Source organism: Coenobita brevimanus, chromosome 8 (genome assembly GCF_032717465.1).
Source record: "Coenobita brevimanus isolate Jiangsu-jjx chromosome 8, ASM3271746v2, whole genome shotgun sequence".
NCBI classification, from domain to species: Eukaryota; Metazoa; Arthropoda; class Malacostraca; order Decapoda; family Coenobitidae; genus Coenobita; species Coenobita brevimanus.
Genome location: NC_136961.1, coordinates 35,846,249 through 35,868,252, shown reverse-complemented (window position 1 = coordinate 35,868,252; position 22,004 = coordinate 35,846,249). Strand labels below are relative to the sequence as shown.

Here is a 22,004-nt window from a genome sequence, read left to right as displayed (position 1 = left end):
CTGCCATGTTAAAGGGGTGCCAAATCAATGATCATGCACTTCTCCTCACAACATTCATCCAGCCAGCTCGATCTCTTGTCAGTTCCCTAGCCTCACCGACTTCCAAATCTCTCTTCCTCACGCACTCATCCACCATATCTCTCCACTTTCTCCCTGGCCTACCTCACCTCCTCCCTCCTTCAAATTCCCTCAGATATACCTTTTTCACCGTTCTATTGTTGTCCATTCTCTCCACATGTCCATACCGTCACAGTACACTCTGTTTGATTCTGGTGTCCACCGACTTCCTCACTCCACATCTTTCATGAATCACATTATTTCGTATCTTATCCACCCTCTATACACCACATACATTCCTCACCAGTCCCATCTCCACCACTCTTACCCCTGACTTCATTTTCATGCCACACCATAGTCTCACATCCATATTTTAAAGTTGGCACTAATATTCCTTCATGTGTGTTTTTTTTTTTACGTGTCTGACTCTGGGCAAAGACTCAGGGCCTATTTCTCGGGGGCAGTGACCCATCCCAAGGTCCAGTAGTCCTCCTACACCTCCACATGTCACCACTTCGGCGCTAACACCCACAGTCCATGTTGAATACATGCTAGGACTGTCTCATACAGGACTGGTGTATTTTTATTAGCAGGGGTATTTTTACGACATGTCGGCGGGTCATCTGGTAGATCAGGAAAGTCTGCTTTTAGGAAATTCAAATCCTTAAACTGTCCCTTCCCCCAGCCAGGATTCGATCCTGGGTCCATTAGGACCGCAGGCCGCCTCTCTACCGATTCAGCCACCGCCTTCCTCATGTAAGCCTCGTGTAGCTGCAGCACTCAAGCCTCTGTTTCTTATCAAGGTCTTCATTGCACCAGCTACTTTTCTTCCTTGTATCATCACTCTACTTTCCACTTCTTTTGCACATTTTCCTCTCTTTTCTATCACTATACCCAGGTATTTGAACTCTCACCAATGCCAGTTTCTCTCCATTCAATGTAACATTGCACTGGGAGTCATCTTCTCTCTCAATAACCATCTCTTTACACTTTTCTACATTTGCTTTCAAGGCACGATGCTCACAGACATCAGCAAAACTCTACCAAGTTCTTGTCCGGTATTTGCAAGCAGTACTGCATCATCAGCATACAACAAATTTGAGATATTCCATCCATCTCCATTCATTACCAGCACCATTCCTTTCTCCATTACTGTACTTGTGTTTTTACTTGTCTCATCGCCCCATCGATATATCTGTCTATCTATCTGTCTGTCTGTCTGTCTGTCTCTCTATTGAACAACCAGGGGGACATCACACAACCTTGTTGCACCCCCACACCGATCGTGAACCATTCACTTTGATGCTCATTAACCCTTCCCCATGCTTCACTACCATCATAAAAACTCTTGACGGCACCTAGCAGCCTACCATCTACATCGTACATGAGCAAAACTTTCCACAATCCTTCTCTGTCCACTTTGTCGTGTGCTTTTTCCAGATCCATGAATGCCATAAGCACCTTATGGTCCTTCTCACAAGCCTTCTCTGCGATCTGTCTCACGGCAAATATTGATCCACACATCCTCTGCCACTCCTAAGCCGCCCTGTTCATCACTCACTAGGACTTCTGATATCTCTCTTACTTTCTCTATAATAATTCTTACATACACCTTTCCTACCACACTCAATAAATTTATGCCACAGTTATTCTTGCACTTACTTCACTCACCTTTATTTTTGTACAGGGGTACAATCACAGCCTTTTTCCACTCTGTTGGCACAATTTCACTCATCCATGCCTTCTTACATATCTCCAACAAGCACTTAATTCCACTCTCTCTATTACACTTAATCATCTCAGCATACACCTCATCAACCCCAGCTGCTTTCCCATTTTTCAGCCTCTTCACAGCACTCATCACCTGTTCGAGTGTCACGTCTCCTGGCACTGCATTCCTTCTCTTCACCCCCCCCCCCCAAATCAATCATGTTTACAGCTGCTCTGCTTTCTCTATTCCCATTCATCAGGCTTTCAAAATATTCTTTCCATCTGGTCCTTACTTCATCCCCATGGGTTAATATTCTACCACTTACATCCTTCACACCATCACATTTCTTTCCGCTTTCACTTTTATATTTCTGCACCTTAAATTAACAATATGCAATAACAATAATGACACGAACTAATTCCTACTGTAAGATAGAATGAAAGTAAAACAGACGTCCAAGTCTACAGATATTCGTCACATAACCAGATTGAAACACCAGCCTAAACCTAGAAAAGAACACCTGAGTTCTAGGATGTTCCTCATCTCCATATATATAAAATACTACCCTATTAAACTTACCGGCTTAACAGAACGATAGTAACACATGGCTAAAAAATACACCCATACTTATACGATTGAATGGAATGAATCAATGGATTAAATAATTAAAGTCGGACATTTATATAATATATTAATATAGATGTATGAGGAAAGGATTGCCTGATGCAGATGCATCTTGATGGTTAATTATTGAAGACTACAGTTCTTTTGCACAATATTTGCCCAGATTTTCATCCTTTTGCAGCTTATTTCACATACTCGTATTTCAAAGGTACATAAAAGACGGAACTACAGCCCCACATCCTTTAGGTAACAAATTTTCTTCAGTAGTATTGTATTCTAGTGTTGACCTCTTATCGCAACTCAGTATACAACATGAGAGATGACAGTTTTAGGCCAAGTTAGAGTAAAAACCGTATAGTGTTACATACCTCAGATATAAGTAAAGGGGATGGGAATGAAAAACAACTAAAACTGAGATTGTACCTACATGAACAAATTAACATTAACAACAATAACAATAATAAAAACATCGGCTGCAACAGCAACAGGTGTGGTGATAGCATCGGCAGCAGCTTGGGCAGCAGTAGCAATAGAAGCAGCAATGCTTAATGCTTCCAGTAATTACAGCTATAACTACAATTATAATTATAATAATAATAATCATAACTGTACCAACTCTAAAAAGAAATAAATAGCCGTAAAATCACCAAAAATGCTGACATGTAAATTTAGGATATGTGACACTTGCCTAAACATAACTGATAGGGAAAGCACCCCACAGTGAAAGTCCTATTTATCTTACAGTACTCCTAAGTTTAAAGGAAATGTTTATTATTAAATCAAAGTACAGTCTATGTGATATAAACAGTAATTTATTACAGTATTGTACTGATGAAATATTAACAGTTGGTAAACTTGTGCCCCATCCATATTATACACAACATTTTGCACTCTGTTACGCGTCATGTTGCCCAGCTTGTGTTGCTGAGGCTTGTGATGTCCACACTAGTACAATGGGCAGCACGCACCAGTTAACTTGAACTGCAAGAGAAGGAGGGAGGATACCAACACCACATTACTTCAAGAGACCGTTTATGTTGAGTACTGTGATACTGTATTGTGCCAAAAAGAAAAAGAATTGGAAATGAAGATGTGTAAGCAGTGGCAGCCTTGGCCTAATTTCAGAGAGGAACCAGATGGCTACTGCAGGCCTCATGGCACACACAGTCACCATAAAATGTCCCTTGGCCACATTTGTTAGAAGCGCGTGGTACAGACCCTCCACACAGCGAAAACCCAGGGTGGGCAACATAACGCACAACAGAGCCCGCAACATGAGACCTAATGTGGACAGGGCTTTACACTGTGCCAACATAAAGCTTCCTATCACGTTGGTAAAAGTTTTGACGTTTGACAATGATGTTGATGATACTGCTAATAAGGGATGATGGTTCTTAATGACTGATGATGATGTTGATATTGTTGGTGGTATCAGATACCCACACGGCCCCCACCTACTAGTGACAGGAGAGGAATTGCCAGCTCAGAGGGCCATCATGGTGGACGACCCCACAACACCAGGCGGCCAGAGGCTCACCTTCAGGGGGCCAATGGATGACGTCATGAGGGTCGTCAGCAAACACATGAATCTCACGTATGTACTGCACATTAAACCTTTCGCTGTGGTTGGGACACTTGTCTACCTTTTCAAGCTGGCGTATGAAAATATTGGTCAATCAAAGAAATATGTAACACGTACAGTACTGTCTGCGTTTCATTTGGCATTACCGCTTATTGATATGGAAGGAAATGACAGACAGTGTTGTTGATGTTGACTGCTTTATTTTTAAATAGAATTGAGCATACTCGTACGTGTACCCTTATAACTGTCTCCTCTCAACAAACTCGATGTCTCAGATACAGGTGAGTGTGGAAGAGAGCGCACTTACAAGAATGCTAACTCAGTAATCTCCACTTATAATAAAAAGAAAAATAACGTATGTCTGCTGCCAAATTACATTCAGTCACGCATATATCACAAACCCTCTCAGTGTCAGTCACGCGATTCACGTGACATGTGGATTTTCTAAATTTTTTCAGTCACGCGAATCGCGTTTATAAGCACCAAAAATTTCACCAAAAATTAGGTTTCTGGCAGATTTGTGTAAAATTTTCGTGTGTTGTAGCGATTGTAGCGCTTTCCAATGGTAAGGCATTGGCAACACTGAGCTGCCTCATGGGGCCCAGCACGTACCGAGAAACCTCAGTCTCTTCCAAGCAGCCAGGCGGTGAGGTTCCATCACGTTTACTGTCCCTTTAAACTCCTACTAATTCTCCTCCTCCTGCCCGAGCCGAAGCCCCAATGGACTCAGTGTGATAATGCAATATTTGTGAGCATATTTGTATGTGATATTGTCGATGGAACATAGATATATGTCATGAAAAGGAATTGTGTCCGTTATCAAGCATTAGGCTTACAACCGATATGCGTGTTCATTGTGGCGTGGTTTCGCCTCTTGCCCTCCTCAAGTCCCTATGGCGTGAATACAAATACGTATATAATGAAGCAAATGCCTAAATTGTTTTTTGTGTGAAAGATATTGTGGCTGGCTTGGTGAAATTATGGAACTAGTTAGCACTGTGGACGCCATGAACCATAGTATGGAATGGGGCAGGCATCACGTACATTTTTTATAGTCGGGAAGGGAGAATTGGAGGTGTTTAGGGATGGAATTATTGTGATTCTGATAGTGGAAATGCATATGGAATTGTATGAAATATACATTTAACATGCTGTGGGTGTTCGTGAAGGAGTGTGGTGTGTGCCAATACGATAGAGTTGCTTTGTACTCTCCTGGCGAAGGATGCTGCATCACAGTCACGTTGAACCGTAGTAAGGAAGGGAGTAATTGGGGAGGTTAGGGTGGAATCATTGTGGTAGTCATGTATTTGTGTATGATATTGTGTCAAGTGTAAGTGAAATGTGCCACGAATCCTCATGACAGCTAAAATTATGGTGCGTAGCGTAGGTGAGCAGTACCTTAGCGGCAGGTGTACTGTGAAAGGTAACGATGGCAAGGAACGAGGGAGGTCATTGAACAGGTACTGTACCTTGGTCAGACATTTAGTGATAAATTATACTTTATGTAAAATATACGTGAACTGTGCCACATGTGTTTGTTGCGTAGCGTAGGTGAGCTGTACCTTAGCGGCAGGTGTGCTGTGAAAGGTAACGATGCCAAGGAACGAGGAACGTCATTGAACAGGTACTGTACCTTGGTCAGACATTTAGTGATAAATTATACTTTATGTAAAATATACATGAACTGTGCCGCTAGTGGTCGTTTAGGTGCGTGGCGTAGGTGAGCGGTACTTAAGCGGCAGGTGTGCTGTGATAGGTAACGATGACAAGGAACGAGGGACGTCATTGAACAGGTACTGTACATTGCAACGCCGGGCAACCACGGACGTCAGTGGACAGGTAGTGTACCTTTCAAAAACAGTTGTTGAAATTTATGATTCTTATCTAAAATGTTTGTGATATGTACCACGAGTGTTCGTGGGAACGTTTGGGGAAGGAGGGGAAAATGTTTCTGTATATATATATATATATATATATATATATATATATATATATATATATATATATACATATATATATATATATATATATATATATATATATATATATATATATATATATATATATATATATATATATATATATATATATATATATATATATATATATACATATATATATATTTATTTATATATATATATATATATATATATATATATATATATATATATATATATATACATACATATAAATATACTATATATATATATATATATATATATATATATATATATATATATATATATATATATATATATATATATATATATATTGTTACGGAACAGAGAAAGATAATGTACACTTCAAGTGAGAATACTAAGAGTCACTACTGTCCCGTAAAGTTCCAGGTTCAAAACAAAAGAGTTAGGTAAAATTACAAGTTAAAGTTTAATGCTCAAACTAACAACAAAACATTCAGGACTCATAAGGATAATGTAATGGCAAATAAACAGGTTAAATATATGGTTAACTGCAATAGCCTCTATTAACACGAAATTAGCAAGAGTAAATTTATCTAAGTCAGCCCTGATAAAATGAAAATACACCAGGTAATGCTCAGTTAATGCAAGATAAATTATTACAGATACAGACTATTATAAAAAATGACTGACATAAAACCCCACATTAATCACAAACACTTCACTAGGCCTAAGAATTAACCTTATGTTACACAGTACAAGAAAAAATGCAACAACAGTTATACTCAAATTACACACAGCTGCTAGATGTTTGGAGATTTCTTGAACACTCACAATAATAATAACTGTACAGGGGAGGACAGAGATGTGAACAAAATGAGGAGGAGATCTATGTGGCAATGATGCAGAGACTGAGCTCATTATATAGGGGCCAGCAGAGCTTGATACAACTTGTAAGAAGGACGCGCAAATGAAGCCATGGGGACAAAGAGTTGACAGTCCCGCACAGAATAACAGAGAGAACGACTTACTCTACTATAACGGTAGAAGGGGGGGACTGAGGCAGAAAACGCTCGTGATCAAACATGCAGCATACTGTGCGTTAAAATTACACAAAGGATGATGAAATCATAGGCTATGTAACACCTCCCCACAAAGAAAAAAGAAATTTACAATGGAAATTTCTTATTACTCTAAAATAATCTGTATCTGGCATGACAGAACATGCAAAAGTCTTTCCTAGTGTTACAAAACATGACATCTCCCTAGCACGTTCAGTCATAGGTACTTGCCAGTATCCCTTTAACAAATCAAACTTACTTATGTACCTAGCCTTTCCGATCTTGTCTATGCAATCTTCCACACGAGGGAGAGGATAAGTGTCTGTTTTGGTTATCTGATTAACACGTCTGTAGTCAATGCAAAGCCGCTGTGACCCACCTGGCTTAGGGACCAGAGTGACAGGAGAACTCCACTCGCTCTGACAGGGCTCAATCATCTTGTGGTCCAACAGGTAGCCAAGCTCCTTCTGGATGAGAGGAACTTTCACTGGGTTCACACGGTAAGGAGGCAATTTAATTGGCTTTGCGTCTCCAACATCGACATCATGCATCAACACAGTGGTTCTTCCTGGAGTGGCACGGAACACTTGCAGGTACTCCTGCAGTAATGCCGAAAACTCCTGCCTTTCCTTGGGAGGTAGATGAGAAAGCTTAGTCTGGAGATCATTCATGATATCAGGATTCTTCCCCAAACTATCACTCAGGCTCATACTGCATGGGAGAGCTTCACTTGCAGACTCGGGTGGAACAGCTACAGTGCAGACTGGATTATTTTCGTCCCGCCTGTGATATAACTTTAGCATGTTGATGTGACATAGTTGCTTGCTCTTTCTACGATCTGGTTTGGCGATGACATAGTTGACATCACTGAGTTTCTTCTCCACGAAATAAGGACCACTAAACTTGGCTTGAAGAGGTTGCCATGAACTGGTAGCAGAATCAAAACCTGATCTCCTGGCTGAAAGTGGCGTAACCTGGACTTCTTATCATACCAAGTCTTCATCTTCTCCTGAGCAGCTCCTAAATTCTCTCTCGCCAGCTGTAAAGCAGTGGACAGCCGTTCTTTGAACTTCATCACATACTCCAGCATGTTGACGTCATCTTCCTCTGACAGCCAGCATTCCTTGAGTAACTTAAGGGGTCCTCTTACTTCATGGCCAAACAGTAGTTCAAAAGGTGAGAAGCCCAGTGATTCATCTGGAGATTCTCTTGCGGCAAATACAACGAATGGAAGACCTTTATCCCAGTCTTTCTGATGTTCCAAACAGTATTTCTTGAGCATCGATTTGAGTGTTTGATGATATCTCTCCAATGCTCCTTGGGTCTGGGGATGGTAAGCTGAAGACGTGATCTGGGTGATGCCCAACTCTTTCAGAGACTGCTTGAAAACGTTTGACATGAAATTACTTCCCCGGTCTGACTGTACCTCCTTGGGCAGACCAAACTTGGTGAAGAACCCTAGCATTTCCTTAACCACGTTCTTTGCTGAGATATTTCTAAGTGGAATGGCTTCAGGATAACGAGTAGCCATATCAATCAGGGTCAACACATAAGAAAATCCTGAAGAAGTCTTAGGAAGAGGGCCCACAATATCCACCAACACACGGGTGAAAGGCGCCTCAAAAGGAGGAATGGGAACTAGAGGTGCAACCTTTTCGGTCTGATTACACTTCCCCACAACTTGACAGGTGTGACAAGACTTACAATACCAGGAAACATCCCTGAAGATACCTGGCCAGTAGAAGTGTTTCAAAATGCGTGCCACAGTCTTCCTTACTCCAAGGTGTCCTGCCAAACTGGAATCATGAGCCACTCTAATGATATCCTGCCTACAAACACGAGGGATGACAACTTGATGTACAACCTCCCATTCACAGTCGGCTGATGCTGTTGGGGGTCTCCACTTCCTCATAAGTACTCCTGACTTTACATAATAACAAGTAGAAGCACCGGCTGACTCTTCTTCACTGTAAGCAGAGTTAGCTAGACCTTTCAACTCAGGGTCAGCAACCTGCAACTCAACCAACTCTTGACGAGACAAATTATCAACACTACGGGGTACTGCCTCATCTGGTGAGTGGTCCAAATTAGCAAGAAAAGTGTCAGCTAGGATAACATCATCATCATCATTATCCTCTAAATTCCCAGTAACTTTAGACTTAGCCCTAGTGACAGCACATGCAGGGAACACATCAGGGACACCACAGTCCTGGGACGCAGCCACTGGCTCACTAGACAACTGAGGAGCTGGACACACTTGACTTCCACCAATATCATTTCCAAGTAAGAAAGTTACACCTGACATTGGGAGTGTCTCAACCAACCCAACCATAACGGAACCATTAACAAAACCAGACTCTAAATCCACTCTGCACAGAGGGGCAGAGAAGTAATTATTCCCTACACCTTGTAAGATTACAGTTTCATCAGAGGAATTAACATTAGAGCCTAGAACACTGGTCAGCATAAGGGATTGGCAAGCACCTGTGTCACGATATATTTGAACTGATTTCCTGTCGTTACTGTCCAGAGGACTGACAAAACTATCAGACAGGAAATTAGCACATGAACTCTTGAGAGTGTCACCCACGTTACTGCTCAAAAGAGGAGCTCCATCATGAGAATTTAAGTTACCCCTCAAAGCAGGTTCAGTTAACTCAGTTAAAGAATTCTGGGAACTCTCAAGAGTGGACACTAGACCAATTGACTGAATATTTAAAGACTCCTTTTTGTTCACATCACGCTGTCTCCTGAAACATTTCTCCGTAGTATGACCAAGCTTACTACAATAAGTACATTTACTTTTCTGAAATCTAGAGGTGAAGCTGGTATTTACTTCCTGAGAAACATCATCTTTATTCTCTTTCCTGTTACCTGTACTCTGAGTAGAGGCAACGTACTTACTCTCAGCTTTCCCTTTTTCTTTAGAATATCTCTTGTGAGTGAGAACATATTCATCAGCTAAAACTGCAGCATCAGACAAATTATCTATCCTTTTCTCATCAAGATATAGGCTTACATCTTTATAAATACACCTCTTGAAGTCCTCCAGCAAAATCATCTGCTTAAATTTACCAAAATCAGAATCCACATTCTTAGAATTTAACCACTGCTCTAACAAATCTTCTTTGATTTTTGCATACTCAACATGGGATTGCTTATCTTGCTTGTAAGTTGTCCTAAATTTTACTCTATAAGCTTCAGGTACAAGATCATAGGCCTTAAGAATGAAGCTCTTAACTACATCATAATTATCAGACTGATCCTGAGGCAAAGATGCATAAGTTACTTGAGCTTTACCGGTGAGAACAGTTTGAAGGAGTACTGGCCAATACTCCTTAGGCCAATTAAAACCTGTAGCTACCCTCTCAAACAACTGAAAATACTTTGTTAAATTAGATTCATTAAAAGGAGGGACAAGTTTAACATTTTTAGCCACATCAAAATCATCAGAGCTAGATGATCCAGTTCCACCTTGTTTCATGCGATACTCATGGTCTGCCTGAATCCTAACAAGTTCAACTTGTGCCTCAGCCTCCTTAGAACGGGCCTGAAATTCCGCCTCCTGAGCCTGAGACTCAGCCTCCTTAGCACGTGCTTGCTGCAGGGCTAGCTGTAACTTAGCTAATTCAATCTGCGTTTGCTCATTTGGAGGAGTTACATTAAACAAGCTTTCATTAATCATGTCAACAATTTGATCTTTAGAATGATGAGAGCAAACAGCAATTCCCAATTGTTGAGCAACAAGCTTAAGTTCATTCTTTGTTCTGTTTTCTACATCCAACACTGTTTGCACATTTGACAAAAAATCTTTGGCTTCATCAAGTGTAGTAATAGTAGACATAATTAATAAGTAACAGTCACAAAATATCAAGCAATATCCTTATGATAATATCCTGAATATCCTGATATGAGGTCGCCAAATTTCTGTTACGGAACAGAGAAAGATAATGTACACTTCAAGTGAGAATACTAAGAGTCACTACTGTCCCGTAAAGTTCCAGGTTCAAAACAAAAGAGTTAGGTAAAATTACAAGTTAAAGTTTAATGCTCAAACTAACAACAAAACATTCAGGACTCATAAGGATAATGTAATGACAAATAAACAGGTTAAATATATGGTTAACTGCAATAGCCTCTATTAACACGAAATTAGCAAGAGTAAATTTATCTAAGTCAGCCCTGATAAAATGAAAATACACCAGGTAATGCTCAGTTAATGCAAGATAAATTATTACAGATACAGACTATTATAAAAAATGACTGACATAAAACCCCACATTAATCACAAACACTTCACAATGCCTAAGAATTAACCTTATGCTACACAGTACAAGAAAAAATGCAACAACAGTTATACTCAAATTACACACAGCTGCTAGATGTTTGGAGATTTCTTGAGCACTCACAATAATAATAACTGTACAGGGGAGGACAGAGATGTGAACAAAATGAGGAGCAGATCTATGTGGCAATGATGCAGAGACTGAGCTCATTATATAGGGGCCAGCAGAGCTTGATACAACTTGTAAGAAGGACGCGCAAATGAAGCCATGGGGACAAAGAGTTGACAATCCCGCACAGAATAACAGAGAGAACGACTTACTCTACTATAACGGTAGAAGGGGGGGAGTGAGGCAGAACACGCTCATGATCAAACATGCAGCATACTGTGCGTTAAAATTATCATAGGCTATGTAACAATATATATATATATATATATATATATATATATATATATATATATATATATATATATATATATATATATATATATATTGTATATTTATATGTTTGTTTATATATATATATATATATATATATATATATATATATATATTGTTACATAGCCTATGATTTCATCATCCTTTGTGTAATTTTAACGCACAGTATGCTGCATGTTTGATCACGAGCGTGTTCTGCCTCAGTCCCCCCCTTCTACCGTTATAGAAGAGTAAGTCGTCCTTTCTGTTGTCCAGAGCGGGATTGTCAGCTCTTTGTGCCCATGGCTTCATTTGCACGTCCTTCTTACAAGTTGTATCAAGCTCTGCCGGCCCCTATATAATTAGCTCAGTCTCTGCATCATTGCCACTTAGATCTACTCCTCATTTTGTTCACATCTCTGTCCTCCCCTGTACAGTTATTATTGTGAGTTCCTCAGGAAGTCTCCAACCATCTAGCAGCTGTATAATTTGAGTATGATTGTTATTACATTTTGTTCTTGTACTGTATAACATAAGGTGTTAATTTGTAGACCTAGTGAGGTTTTTGTGCTTAGAGTAAGGTTTTACTATCAGCCATCATTAATAATATTTTGTATCTGTAATAATTTATCTTGCATTAACTGAGCATTACCCAGTGTATTTTCATTTTATCAGGGCTGACTTAGATAAATTTAGTCTTGCTAATTTCGTGTTAATAGAGGCTATTGCAGTTAACCATATATTTAACCTGTTTTTTGCCATTACATTATCCTTATGAGTCCTGAATGTTTTGTTGTTAGTTTGAGCATTAAACTTTAACTTGTAATTTTACCTAACTCTTTTGTTTTGAACCTGGAACTTTACGGGACAGTAGTGATTTTTAGTATTCTCACTTAAAGTGTACATTGTCTTTCGCTGTTCCGTAACATAATTTGGCGACCTCATATCAGGATATTCAGGATATTATCATAAGGATATTGCGTGATATTTTGTGACTGTTACTTATTCATGATGTCTACTATTACTACACTTGATGAAGCCAAAGATTTTTTGTCAAATGTGCAAACAGTGTGTGATGTAGAGAACAGAACAAAGAATGAACTTAAGCTTGTTGCTCAACAATTGGGAATTGCAGTTCACTCTCATCATTCTAAAGATCAAATTGTTGACATGATTAATGAAAGCTTGTTTAATGTAACTCCTCCAAATGAGCAAACGCAGATTGAATTAGCTAAGTTACAGCTAGCCCTGCAGGAGGCTCGTGTGAATGAAGCTGAATTTCAAGCACGTGCTAAGGAGGCTGAGTCTCAGGCTAAGGAGGCGGAGTCTCAGTCTAAGCAGGCGGAGTCTCAGGCTCGTATTCAGGAGGCTGAATTTCAGGCAAATGCTAAGGAGGCGGAGTCTCAGGCTCGTATTCAGGAGGCACAGATACAGGCACAAATTGAACTTGCTAGGATTCAGGCAGACCATGAGTATCGCATGAAACAAGGTGGAACTGGATCATCTAGCTCTGATGATTTTGATGTGGCTAAAAATGTTAAACTTGTCCCTCCTTTTAATGAATCTGATTTAACAAAGTATTTTCAGTTGTTTGAGAGGGTAGCTACAGGTTTTAATTGGCCCAAGGAGTATTGGCCAGTACTCCTTCAAACTGTTCACACCGGTAAAGCTCAAGTAACTTATGCATCTTTGCCTCAGGATCAATCTGATAATTATGATGTAGTTAAGAGCTTGATTCTTAAGGCCTATGAGCTTGTTCCTGAAGCTTGTAGAGTAAAATTTAGGACAACCTATAAGCAAGATAAGCAATCTCATGTTGAGTATGCAAAAATCAAAGAAGATCTGTTAGAGCAATGGTTAAATTCTAAGAATGTGGATTCTGATTTTGGTAAATGTAAGCAGATGATTTTGCTGGAGGACTTCAAGAGGTGTATTAGTAAAGATGTAAGCCTATATCTTGATGAGAAAAGAATAGATAATTTGTCTGATGCTGCAGTTTTAGCTGATGAATATGTTCTCACTCACAAGAGATATTCTAAAGAAAAAGGGAAAGCTGAGAGTAAGTACGTTGCCTCTACTCAGATTACAGGTAACAGGAAAGAGAATAAAGATGATGTTTCTCAGGAAGTAAATACCAGCTTCACCTCTAGATTTCAGAAAGGTAAATGTACTTATTGTAGTAAGCTTGGTCATACTACGGAGAAATGTTTCAGGAGACAGCGTGATGTGAACAAAAAGGAGTCTTTAAATATTCAGTCAATTGGTCTAGTGTCCACTCTTGAGAGTTCCCAGAATTCTTTAACTGAGTTAACTGAACCTGCTTTGAGGGGTAACTTAAATTCTCATGATGGAGCTCCTCTTTTGAGCAGTAATGTGGGTGACACTCTCAAGAGTTCATGTGCTAATTTCCTGTCTGATGGTTTTCACAGTCCTCTGGACAGTAATGACAGGAAATCAGTTCAAATATATCGTGATACAGGTGCTTGCCAATCCCTTATGCTGACCAGTGTTCTAGGCTCTAATGTTAATTCCTCTGATGAAACTGTAATCTTACAAGGTGTAGGGAATAATTACTTCTCTGTCCCTCTGTGCAGAGTGAATTTAGAGTCTGGTTTTGTTAATGGTTCCGTTATGGTTGGGTTGGTTGAGACACTCCCAATGTCAGGTGTAACTTTCTTACTTGGAAATGATATTGGTGGAAGTCAAGTGTGTCCAGCTCCTCAGTTGTCTAGTGAGCCAGTGGCTGCGACCCAGGATTGTGGTGTCCCTGATGTGTTCCCTGCATGTGCTGTCACTAGGGCTAAGTCTAAAGTTACTGGTGATTTAGAGGATAATGATGATGATGATGTTATCCTAGCTGACACTTTTCTTGCTAATTTGGACCACTCACCAGATGAGGCAGTACCCCGTAGTGTTGATAATTTGTCTCGTCAAGAGTTGGTTGAGCTGCAGGTTGCTGACCCTGAGTTGAAAGGTCTAGCTAACTCTGCTTACAGTGAAGAAGAGTTAGCCGGTGCTTCTACTTGTTATTATGTAAAGTCAGGAGTACTTATGAGGAAGTGGAGACCCCCAACAGCATCAGCCGACTGTGAATGGGAGGTTGTACATCAAGTTGTCATCCCTCGTGTTTGTAGGCAGGATATCATTAGAGTGGCTCATGATTCCAGTTTGGCAGGACACCTTGGAGTGAGGAAGACTGTGGCACGCATTTTGAAACACTTCTACTGGCCAGGTATCTTCAGGGATGTTTCCTTTTATTGTAAGTCTTGTCACACCTGTCAAGTTGTGGGGAAGTGTAATCAGACCGAAAAGGTTGCACCTCTAGTTCCCATTCCTCCTTTTGAGGCGCCTTTCACCCGTGTGTTGGTGGATATTGTGGGCCCTCTTCCTAAGACTTCTTCAGGATTTTCTTATGTGTTGACCCTGATTGATATGGCTACTCGTTATCCTGAAGCCATTCCACTTAGAAATATCTCAGCAAAGAACGTGGTTAAGGAAATGCTAGGGTTCTGCACAAAGTTCGGTCTGCCCAAGGAGGTACAGTCAGACTGGGGAAGTAATTTCATGTCAAATGTTTTCAAGCAGTCTCTGAAAGAGTTGGGCATCACCCAGATCACGTCTTCAGCTTACCATCCCCAGACCCAAGGAGCGTTGGAGAGATATCATCAAACACTCAAATCAATGCTCAAGAAATACTGTTTGGAACATCAGAAAGACTGGGATAAAGGTCTTCCATTCGTTGTGTTTGCTGCAAGAGAATCTCCAAATGAATCACTGGGCTTCTCACCTTTTGAACTACTGTTTGGCCATGAAGTAAGAGGGCCCCTTAAGTTACTCAAGGAATGCTGGCTGTCGGAGGAAGATGACGTCAACCTGCTGGAGTATGTGATGAAGTTCAAAGAACGGTTGTCCACTGCTTTGCAGCTGGCGAGAGAGAATTTGGGAGCTGCCACTTTCAGCCAGGAGATCGGGTTTTGGTTCTACTACCGGTGCATGGGCGGCCTCTTCGAGCCAAGTTTAGTGGTCCTTGTTTCGTGGAGGGGAAGCTCAGTGACGTCAACTATGTCATCGCCACACCAGATCGTAGAAAGAACAAGCAACTTTGTCACATCAACATGCTAAAGTTATATCACCGGCGGGACGAAAATAATCCAGTCTGCACTGTAGCTGTTCCACCCGAGTCTGCAAGTGAAACTCTCCCATGCAGTATGAGCCTGAGTGATAGTTTGGGGAAGAATCCTGATATCATGAATGATCTCCAGACTAAGCTTTCTCATCTACCTCCCGAGGAAAGGCAGGAGTTTTCATCATTACTGCAGGAGTACCCGCAAGTGTTCCGTGCCACTCCAGGAAGAACCACTGTGTTGATGCATGATGTCGATGTTGGAGACGCAAAGCCAATTAAATTGCCTCCTTACCGTGTGAACCCAGTGAAAGTTCCTTTCATCCAGAAGGAGCTTGGCTACCTGTTGGACCACAAGATGATTGAGCCATGTCAGAGCGAGTGGAGTTCTCCTGTCACTCTAGTCCCTAAGCCAGGTGGGTCACAGCGGCTTTGCATTGACTACAGACGTGTTAATCAGATAACCAAAACAGACACTTACCCTCTCCCTCGCGTGGAAGATTGCATAGACAAGATCGGAAAGGCTAGGTACATAAGTAAGTTTGATTTGTTAAAGGGATACTGGCAAGTACCTATGACTGAACGTGCTAGGGAGATGTCATGTTTTGTAACACTAGGAAAGACTTTTGCATGTTCTGTAATGCCATATACAGATTGTTTTAGAGTAATAAGAAATTTCCTTTGTAAATTTCTTTTTTCTTTGTGGGGAGGTGTTACATAGCCTATGATTTCATCATCCTTTGTGTAATTTTAACGCACAGTATGGTGCATGTTTGATCACGAGCGTGTTCTGCCTCAGTCCCCCCCTTCTACCGTTATAGTAGAGTAAGTCGTCCTTTCTGTTGTTCAGAGCGGGATTGTCAGCTCTTTGTCCCCATGGCTTCATTTGCGCGTCCTTCTTACAAGTTGTATCAAGCTCTGCCGGCCCCTATATAATAAGCTCAGTCTCTGCATCATTGCCACTTAGATCTACTCCTCATTTTGTTCACATCTCTGTCCTCCCCTGTACAGTTATTATTGTGAGTTTCTCAGGAAGTCTCCAACCATCTAGCAGCTGTATAATTTGAGTATGATTGTTATTACATTTTGTTCTTGTACTGTATAACATAAGGTGTTAATTTGTAGACCTAGTGAGGTTTTTGTGCTTAGAGTAAGGTTTTACTATCAGCCATCATTAATAATATTTTGTATCTGTAATAATTTATCTTGCATTAACTGAGCATTACCCAGTGTATTTTCATTTTATCAGGGCTGACTTAGATAAATTTAGTCTTGCTAATTTCGTGTTAATAGAGGCTATTGCAATTAACCATATATTTAACCTGTTTTTTGCCATTACATTATCCTTATGAGTCCTGAATGTTTTGTTGTTAGTTTGAGCATTAAACTATAACTTGTAATTTTACCTAACTCTTTTGTTTTGAACCTGGAACTTTGCAGGACAGTAGTGATTTTTAGTATTCTCACTTAAAGTGTACATTATCTCTCGCTGTTCCGTAACAATATATATATATATATATATATATATATATATATATATATATATATATATATATATATATATATATATATATATACACACAGTATGTGAGGGAGTATATCATGTGTGGGGGGAACCTTCAGGTATTGTGAGGGAGTATATGTGTCGCGAAACTTTGGGCAAGGAAAACTTAAAAATAAAAAATAAAAAATTACACACACACACATATCTCTCTCTCTCTCTCTCTCTCTCTCTCTCTCTCTCTCTCTCTATATATATATATATATATATATATATATATATATATATATATATATATATGGCACACACCCACTGACGCCAGTGAAAAGTTATGAGACCGTGAAAAAACACTGAAAAGTTATCCTTTATGTGAACTGTTCGTAAAAGGTGCAGCGACTTCCTGTACAGAAAGATATAACATGTCATGTGTAGTGCTACTCTCAATCGAAGGTGCTGCGTGACAGTGAATAATATCTCTTTCTTTTCATCAGAGAACCTAAAAAACTCAGACTTGACTTTCTGTATCAGTGATTGCCAGGATGGAGAAGAAAGGTCTGTCTTCTGACCAGTGGCAAAAGGTTCTATTTGAGGAGGAGACCGAGAGCGAAGTAGAGGACGAGCTGAGCGATGTCCCAAGTGAGTAGGAATGGGACGAGGTCCAGGAGGATTCCCCTCAGGCGGCATTGCCCGTGCTACAAGAACGATGGGAGCAGAAACCACCACCACCAGTGTCAGGACTATCGACCCAATCATCGTCTTCACTTGGACGACAGACATTGCCTTTGCTTGGACCTCTTGCTCCTACAGCCATCATGGTCTCTCCACCTCAAGCCTCTAGTTCCCCCTTGGCCGAGCATATGTCACCGGAAGCTGGGCCAAGTTACATGACACTGGCACCTGCACGGCACGCACTGTCTGCGGCACAACTGGTGCAGGAGGCGACTGTGTCGTTGTCCCCTGCCCGGTCGACAAGGGTGCTGTCTCCAACAGCGATAATCCCCCCCGGACGTTTTCCAGCAGCAGCAGACTGTCTCGTCCTCCTCATCATCAGAACCCTCACCACCTCGACGAGGCCAGCGTGGTCCACGGCCCAGCTATGGGGGGGCAGCCAAGGGGTGTCTGAAGAGGAACAAGGGTGTTGGTATGCCGACCCACTGCAACCACTGCTGAGGGTGTTGCTGCAACGGATCAAGGATGGAGCAGTGGCCCTTTCACACCAGCTAATGGGCCCTTCACAGGATCCCCAGGAATGAAGGTGGATCCACCAACAACTCCTCTCCAGTTCTTCCAGTTGTTCTTCACGAGGGAGTTGTTGACGTATTTCACCCACGAAACCAACAGCTACCCGTTATTCCTGGGGACTGCATTGGACGCATGGTTCATCTGCAATGAAGAGGAGATGGCCAAATTCCTGGGGCTTTACTTTTTCATGGGGGTTATGAATCTCCCAAGCATCCGGCACTACTGGATGAGATCCCACCTCCACAACTACCCCCTCTTTATGCAAGTGATGAGTGGAAGGCGTTTCAGGGCGATCCTGAAACACTTCCATGCATTCAATTCGCTTGCAATACCCCAGGACAATGAAGACCAGCTCATCAGGGTTCGCACGGTGATGCAGTACCTCCTTCAGCGGTTCAAGAACACCTACTTACCTGAGGAGCACCTCAGCCTGGACGAGGGCTCACTGCCGTGGAAGGGGCGCCTAAGCATCCACGTGTACAACCCAATGAAGCCCTCAAAGTATTCCATCAAGCTGTATATCCTGGCTGAGGCTTCCTTGGGTTACATCTGGAATTTCAAGGTGTATACGAGACAGAAGAGGACGCTGGAGACCACCGTGTGGAGCCTCGTAGAATGGCTGAAGGATCAGGGATACAGAGTTTACATGGACAACTATTATTACTCTGTATCTTTGTGCAAACGCCTCTTCAGTGCAGGAACCTACGTGTGTGGGACCCTATGCCTGGCAAGAGGAGCACCAAAGCAGCTGCAGGACATCGCCAGGACCACGAACCTGCCACCGGGGGGCATGACAGCTATGCACAAGGACAACATGATGGTGTTGCTGTGGAAGGACAAGCGCATTGTCAACATGGTCTCCACCTTCCACAGCACAGGCACCATCCAGAAGCAGGTTCGAAGGAGGACCAGGGCTCCTGACGGGAGGACAACCTATGTCCAGAAGACCGTGGAAAAGCCTGTCGTGGTGGATGACTATAATCGCCACATGGATGGGGTGGACCACTTCAAAAAGATGGTCCAATACTACCTCATCCAGCAGCGGACCGTGAAATGGACCAAGAAGATCACCTTCTACTTCATTCACATGGCTATTTTCAACGTGTTCGCCCTGTACAAGAAGTGCTCACGCGGGTCAGTCAGTCTGCTTGAATTCGTGGAGGAGATAGTGGACAAGCTCCTCTACTTTGATGAAGCAGAGTGGCCCGCATGAGGGCACGTCATCCACCATGCCCCTGACCTTCCAACCGACGGCCAACAGGACATCCAGCACCTGTGGCACCTGCTGCAGTGCCAGCACAGGTGCCATCACCACCGGCTCCTGCACCAACACCACCATCTCCAGGAGGAGGGCCAGGAGAGGAGTCAGCACCACCATCGCCTGCAGGACCAGCACAGGTGCAGCGAGAACCTTCACAGGTTCCTGGTCCGTCAGGAGAACCTGCTGCCACTGCCATGCCCGGGCCTGCAGCTCCACCTCCAGGACAACAGGACCGGGGAACGCCAGGAGGACAGCCAGCCAAGCGTCGTCGTTTCATCGATGACAGAGTGCGCCTGGATACGACACTGGGCCACCGACGGGAGAAGATCCCCAACCGGAGGAGGCTGTGGTGCACCATGTGTTCCCTGGCAAAGATGAGGAGGGACACAAGTCACATGTGTCCTGTTTGTGATGTGGCACTGTGCGTGGGTGATTGCTTCGAACGGTTCCATGCCAAGCGAAGTATTCCCTAGTGCAGTGTACACACACACACACACAGTACACACACACACACACACACACACACACACACACACACACACACACACTAAAACACACACACACTAACACAGACACTCACTCACACACACACTACCACACTTACACACACACAAACACAGACACACACACACTCACTAACACACTTACACACACACTAACACACACACACACAGAAGAGTGACATCAATAATATTCAGCTTAATCCTGTATCATCCTTGAACATGCCTGGGGTTTCATTTACTCGGGACTTATCTTGGAAAGATCATATTACATCTCTTGTAAAATCTGCTTCCATGAGATTGGGTGTGCTAAGCCGACTCTGTTCCTTCTTTACCCCTGCACAATTGTTGACTCTATACAGGAGTTTTATACCTCCCTGCGTGGAGTGCAACTCTCATGTGTGGGGAGACTCCCCACATACAGCTCTTCTCAATAGGGTGGAGTGAAAGGCTTTTCGCCTCATTAACTCTCCTCCTCTTACTGCCTTCCTTCAACCTCTGTCTCTTTGCCACACTGTTACATCTTTATCTCTTTTCTATCGCTACTTCAATGGTCACTGCTCCTCTGAACTGTCTGCATGCATTCCTCCACCTCTACGACGTGCGCATAGTACCCATCTAGCAGCAAACTCTCATCCCTTTTCTGTCCAACTTTCTCATGCAAGAGTTAACCGTTACTCCCAGTCCTTCATTTATGCAACAGGTCAACTCTGGAACTGTCTCCCTCTGTCTGTATTTCTTGCTTCCTATGATATCCAGTTTTTCAAACGCAGTGTGTCCAGGCATCTCGAAATGATCGGATCTAGAATTTGGCTCTCTCTTGTATTTTGTTTTTCTCTTGGAAGGAACAGTTTTGCGGGCTCGTTGCCTTTGGTTCCTTCTTCGTCACATGAATATAAATAAATATATATATATATATATATATATATATATATATATATATATATATATATATATATATAGATAGATAGATAGCTAGATAGATAGATAGATAGATATGGTTTTCTTGTTTTAATTATGTGTCATTCAATCTCTCATGAGCATGATTTCCTTCTAGAATTTTCCGTCATTTGATTACTTATCTCTTTTTGACATATAAAAATGACGTTTGTTATTTCCCACAAAGGTTCACATCTTCTTCATAAACACCAGACGTCGTACGTTATATGCCTCGTCTGAAACATCGTAACAGGTAGAAGCTCTTACCAATCATCACCATCTTTAGTCCACTTTATACAGTTTAACTTTACCTCCCACAAAACCATATGTAATTACTTACAATTTTTTTTCTTGACATTCAATTGTTGATACAGGTACTCATACATGCGAGCTGAGGACCGCACGTGGGGCGGGTTGCAGAGTGATGGCTCCTGGACCGGCATGCTGGGCCTTGTGATGAATGAGGTCAGTGTTGGCATTCATTCATAAGTTATTCCTCTTACTTGCAAGCGAAAGTACTATTGATTTTTGTTAATTTTTATTGCTAGATCCTCCAAGGACCTAGCCTACGAATGCATTGGTCTCTTATAGACTTATAAATTAGAAATACATATACCTAAGAAAATATGTGCTAAATGGAATTTCAAACTTTTCTATACATAACATGTATACTATAATATCATTGCTGTTACTATCGTTGCTTTATATTGAGGAAGGAGAAGGTGCAAAGGTGCACCAGGACTGTAGCCATGAGGTAGACTTCAAGTATAATATATTCAGG

At 41.8% G+C, this 22,004-nt stretch overlaps 1 protein-coding gene across 1 annotated transcript in view; it reads left to right on the top strand.

Annotated features, from left to right (window-relative positions):
* LOC145407491 (uncharacterized) overlaps positions 1–22,004 on the top strand; it is a 55,130-nt gene that overhangs the window by 31,904 nt on the left and 1,222 nt on the right. The window contains exons 6-7 of the mRNA XM_080278419.1: positions 3,828–3,986; positions 21,598–21,688. Coding sequence (XP_080134545.1) covers positions 3,828–3,986; positions 21,598–21,688 — 250 coding nt within the window. The remainder of the gene's footprint in view (positions 1–3,827; positions 3,987–21,597; positions 21,689–22,004) is intronic.